The sequence below is a fragment of the Apteryx rowi genome, unplaced genomic scaffold (genome assembly GCF_003343035.1).
Source record: "Apteryx rowi isolate R43461 unplaced genomic scaffold, aptRow1 scaffold_70, whole genome shotgun sequence".
NCBI lineage: Eukaryota > Metazoa > Chordata > Aves > Apterygiformes > Apterygidae > Apteryx > Apteryx rowi.
This window is the reverse complement of record NW_020450983.1, coordinates 1027306-1033305: the sequence shown is the minus strand read 5'-3', so window position 1 is coordinate 1033305 and position 6000 is coordinate 1027306. Positions and strand designations below refer to the sequence as shown.

Sequence of the window (6000 nt, the reverse complement as noted above, 5' to 3'; positions counted from 1 at the left end):
CTTATTAATGCAGATGACTAGGAGGCAACATGCTGGGGAATAACCCCCAGGGTATATTGTCCTGGAATTCTTTAATATTAGCAGGGAATATTCTCTTGAATTCTTGCAGCTGTTTCAAAAGGAAGTAAGGGCTTCAGCTTCTAAAACAACTGGTGATCTGGAGGAAAAGAAAATCTAGAAAAATTTCCCCTTACTTCTGCGCTGCTACCAGGCATTCTCATATCTCCTGCTATCCATTATATCATAAATCAGTATGGAGAGTACCTTTGAAAAGCTCTGATTGCCACCAAAAATGAATGTTACAAGAATACCGAAATCTTGCAAAGAATATGTGGAAAATTTTACTAAAAATGCAAGCATGCGTACAGGATTCTAATTCACGAAAGGCTGTCAGAGCTAGCTGCAGGAAATACAATTCTGCTGCTATGGTCTTTGTATTTGATGTGAAGTTTCCCAGCAGGTTCAGGATCGGATCTGTAAGTCCTTTCCTGCCTGCTTCCTGTGGGTAATAGCCATGGGGTGTTGCACATGTGTGCTGGAGAACAGTGACATGCAGAACCGGGGAGGCTCTGTGCCGGAACCCAGGGAGGCGCTGAATTTTGTCCTCGACTGGAGTGAGCAGAAAGAGAGAGGCAGTTATGTGTGGTATAAGTAGGAAATGATAAATACTGGCCATTTTAACAGTAGGTTTTATTATTCTGATTATGATGATGAAAGGACCAGAGAAAAAAGCAGATAATGTCACTGTGCCAGTATATAAATCCAAAGTATGCCCACTTCTCTAATACTCTCTTGCCATCTCAAAAAGGGACAGAGAATGATAACGAGGTATATGAAACAGGTTCTGAATATCTAGGACTTTCCTTGTTTACCCCTTTTCGAAAAACAGTTATGGCAGAAGTCTGTAAAATCAGGAGTAATATGAGGAAGAGAGCAATATATTTACTTTATCATAAGATAAGAAGTAGGGACATATAATAAAATTATCAGACAGTGAATTTAAATTGGACAAAGGAAGTATTTTCTCATTCTGCGTGAAAGTTCTACAATTTTGGTAATTGCCATAGGATTTTCAGACGCCATGAGGTATTGCTGAGTTCAGAAATTGATTAACCTAATTCATAGCAGTAAAACATTGCAGGACTGGACCAGACGGACATAAATTAGTACTGGGTTTCTTAGCTAAAGTTGCAGATTTGAAATAATTTAGAGAGAACAATAAAGGATTTGGAGAAATTAAAAATGGGGGGAAAGATCCGTGACCTAAGTTTCAACTTAAATGGAGACAGACTAATGCCAGTGATGGTAAATCATCAAAAGAGAAATTTGTGCAAGTGAGAGAAGAAGCTGTAAAATAATATTACTGAAAAAATACTCTGTCTCTAGAGTTCATAGTGGACAGTAAAATGATTGTGTGTGTACAGTGTAGTTTGACAGTTAAAAGGTCATTTGATATATGACCTCATGAAGAGACTTCATAGGAGGACTTGTTTAGGTCAAAGTCCCACTTTCTAAAGCGCTACTAAAATGGGCTGTAAAGTGCTGCATTGGATTTTGTGGATTCCAAGGTTTAGATCAACTGAAAGAGAGAATAAAAAGAAAAAAGTAATTAATGCCCTAAAGGGACATTTTAAATTCCCCTTCATCTGGGGAGGGGGAGGGGAGCAAATCCTGATATCTCTTCCAGGAAGTATTCATTAATATTGTAATGAATTTAGTAACAAAGCTACATTCTTTAGGGCAGATTTAAAATGATTGAAGAGGAGTTGAGTTGCACAGCACTGTTTACTGAACCACAACTCATCTTATGTTTCTACATTTATCTTCCATAATGTTGAACAATGATGTATAAATGGCATCCTGGAGACACCAGGAAAAAGATCTTATGACAAACAATTCTCCATTAGTCATCTCTGACATGTAAGAAAAATAGTAAACACATTGAAGAGTAATTCTGCTATTTGTAATGACAAGCTGCTTGTAATTTGCTGCAGGAGTTTTGTTCAGTTTGGGTGCCACTGTTGCAGAGGAGTGGGGTAAAAGGCAGTATTTCCATTTCCTGAGACCTGAACTTTTAGAGATGGTTTCCTGCTTGAACTTTTCTAGCAGGATGGGAAAGTTCTGTGCATTAAAGAAGTGAAAAGTCTGTGTTTATAACTAAAAGTTGTGAGAGTGATCTAGAAGCTGAAATTATAAGAAAAAAATCAAAACCTGACAGTAAAAAAAAGATATTAGCATAGACTAGAATGATAAAACCCTTAACAACTGCTACTGTATCTGTTGTGGGCAAAAATGATTTTCAAGGTTGTTATTTTTAATAAGAATTTTAAAAGGTACTTTGGATGGCAAGAAAAATGTAGTTTAAAAAGATAAACCCCAAAAGATTCATTGACTGACTTTGACCAAAAAAGAAATACCATTTGGACAGAACAGCTGTTTCAGCTGAGGTTAAAAGTAGCACTACATCTAAGTAGAGAATATAAGGGCCTATTTTATGTATCTGAAGACTTACTTATTCTAAAGCAAGTCTAAAGCAAGTTCAAGCATATACTGCTGCTGTCGTATCTTAACAAGTTACTGTGTGTTAGCTGCTGTACGGTAACTGAGTTCACTCTTAGCCTGTCATAAAATGTGAGATAAAGTGTCATAGTTTAAACTGTTTTCACACAGCAAGAATCACAGGGCCAGAGAGAGTGAGGTGGGAATGGGTGTCAGCGTGAGGGAGTGATGGTGTGTAAGCAAGGAGGAGTGGAGAAACTGTCTGCTCTTATCTCTGTTCCCAACATTGTTCAGATATTTAGTTCAATTACGTGTTAAAGTCAAATGAAAAGGTCTTCTGGCACTTGGGAACTGGATGTTGGTTTGAAACTCCTTGGACTGAGGAAGATGGTGAACGGACATCTCTCAGTTTATATATAGGCAGGTGCTTTGGTAAGGAGGTTAAAGATGCAGATTTCTCTGTACTGCCTCCAGCCGCATCTTAAAAGAAAGAAGTGAGTTAATCACTTGTGACAAGAAAAACTGCTTAGGTTCCTAATCCAAGAAGGAAGGCTGTAAGTCCTAGTCTCCTGTAACCACCAAACTCAAAACTGAAGGTAGCTATTTCAGACTGGCATCCCTCTTCACTGCTTCCTGCTACCGTGTAGATGTCAGTTCTGCTCAGTGTGTTAATTATTTTAAATATTGATGCATAACCCCCAATAACTATGTTCAAAATGTAGCTGGGTTTCAGAATTCTAATCCTGAGGCCAAGCGATTAAAACCAAGGTATTCATGTGGAATGAGTTCTTAAAATAATCAGATAGCAATCATGGGGGAATAACTTAATCCAGCACAGCAGTACAAAGAACACTGAGAGACTGCATTGGCAATTTTTTGTTTCTTTCTTTCAGTGTTTATGCAGCTTGACAACATTCATGAATTTTACCTTCTCACCTGGCAGAATGCTCAAGTATGAGAAATAAGAAAAAATCATGAGAACACATACCTGTGATTTACTGTGCTGTCAATAGTAGCTCACAGAGTGGAGTAATGTTGGTTGTAGTGAGAAAATAAAATTACTTTAAAAGCCCAGGAGGACCTATATAATGCTCTATTTGGCCAGGCGTATTAGTGTTTTTTTGTTTTATTGATTGCCAAGTGTCTCAGCTGGTAAAATGTCTCCTATTTGACATATTGTAGCTTGAAATGACTATAACTTGTTCTTCTCACACTCCCCAGCTTTTAACTATTTTTTCATCCTTGATTTGGAAAATGCGATGTTAGTGGACTGCTGATTATGTCACATTTCTTAGTTACTTTATGTACGGGCTTAATATCATTTCCTATTTAACACACCATCTTGTGGAAAACAAGTTATAGTAGTCAGTTGTCGCATCTATTGAGTTTTTCAGGATTTTGCGTGATTGTGGATAGTTCAACTGCACCATTTTATAGCATGGTTCACAGTGTTATTTAGTCCTTCTCTTGTTCTTACAAGAGCTGTTTGACTGTTTTTACTGTATCTCATCTATAGAATGGCTGAAGCCTCAGACTTGTAAATCAAGAAATGCTATGAGCACTGGAACTAATGAAGTCTTCACAGAATGATGAAATGTTTGAGGTTGGAAGGGACCTTGGGAGATCATCTAGTCCAACCCCCGTGCTCAAGCAGGGTCACCTAGAGCACATTGCACAGGATCGTGTCCAGGCGTGTTTTGAATATCTCCAGAGAAGGAGACTCCACAACCTCTCTGGGCAACCTGTTCCAGTGCTCTGTCACCCTCACAGTGAAAAAGTTTTTCCTCATGTTCAGATGGAAGCGTCTGTGTTTCAGTTTGTGCCCGTTGCCTCGCGTCCTGTCACTCGGCACCACTGAAAAGAGTCTGGCTCCATCCTCTCGACACCCTCCCTTCAGATACTTGTACACGTTGATAAGATCTCCTCTCAGCCTTCTCTTCTCCAAGCTAAACAGGCCAAGCTCTCTCAGCCTTTCCTCATAAGAGAGATGCTCCAGTCCCCTAATCATCTTTGTGGCCCTTCGCTGGACTTGCTCCAGTAGTGCCACATCCCTCTTGTACTGGGGAGCCCAGAACTGGACGCAGTACTCCAGATGTGGCCTCACCAGGGCTGAGTAGAGGGGGAGAATCACCTCCCTCGACCTGCTGGCAACACTCTTCCTGATGCACCCCAGGATACCATTGGCCTTCTCGGCCACAAGGGCACATTGCTGCCTCATGCTTAACTTGGTGTCCACCAGCACTCCCAGGTCCTTCTCTGCAGAGCTGCTTTCCAGCAGGTCGACCCCCACCCTGTACTCTTTTCTATCAGTTTCTGTCTTGAGGTTGATTGGCATTGATATCAAAGAAAATGAGAATCCTGTAGCTCTTCCTGTTGCTCAACTTTGTGAAGGCACTCTAACTTTTAGATAGCTTGCTCTATAATAAAGTGTGAGCTTATGCTGTGGTCTTTTTCCCAGTAAGGGTGCTTATATAGACCTGATCATCTACCTGGTTGCTTGTTCACACAAAATAAGTAAAAAAATTTTAATTATTTATGAGATCTCTAGCAGACTGTCAAATCTGGCTCGATTTGTCCACTGGGGTCAAAACTTGTGGGGGTAGACGGGCAAATAGATTGTGTAAAACTTGTCATACCTGAACAGAGGCTATAGAATAATGTTGTTTTTAAAACAGTTGAGTTAGGAATTCAATTTCTTTTTTCCTTTCAGTAGAATATTTGAGTAATTTCTCTAGTCAGTTTTGAAAATCCTACTTGCAAATTGTTTAGGATTTTTTGTTTCATAAAAATATGTGAACCGTATTCCTCCTTGGGTTTAGTCCTGATCTCATCATAACTCAGAGTGTTCGTGGCAGAATCTCTAAGATTTTAATGTAATGTTATTAGCCTTGAATTAGATTTTGACCTGTATGCTTAACTTCAAAGTTAAATTCATTAGGATTAATTAATCTTCTGCTTTAAAGTTAAGCTTATAAGTTGGAACACTTGCTTGAATGTGTTTTATTGAATACTAGATGCCATTTTTGGGTGACTTTTAAAATAGTATTAAGGTGTATATGCTAAGAATGGAATTCACTTAATTTCAATATCTGAGATTAGCAGTTACTTCTAGAAATACAAATGTTATGAATTTTCATATCATTCGTTACCTATCATAATTTAGTATCTTAAAATATTTTGTGCCCTATACTGTTGTTCAAAATGAAAAAGATATCTAAAAAAGGAAAACAATGTTATGAATAAAGAACTGTTGATAATTTTTTCAGTGTGATGTTGTCATAATAAAATAATAGCATAAAATATAAACAAGCAGATGTATTGCCTTACTGTAACAATGTTAGCACTTTATCTTCAAAATTTCCCACTAGTTTTACCACTTGTTCAGCATCATGAGACTAACAGTAGCGGGAGTTCCACCGGGGCCAATTAACAATTATACTGTAGGTTGCCAACCTTTACGGAGAGCAAAATGAGATGATGCTGTGGTTTAATAAATAAATA

General features: G+C 38.4%; 1 protein-coding gene across 1 annotated transcript in view; it reads left to right on the top strand.

Annotated features, from left to right (window-relative positions):
• Positions 1-350: 350 nt before the first annotated feature.
• The window catches only part of DNER (delta/notch like EGF repeat containing), a 100948-nt gene continuing 95298 nt past the window's right edge, over positions 351-6000 (top strand). The window contains exon 1 of the mRNA XM_026087025.1: positions 351-476. Coding sequence (XP_025942810.1) covers positions 351-476 — 126 coding nt within the window. The remainder of the gene's footprint in view (positions 477-6000) is intronic.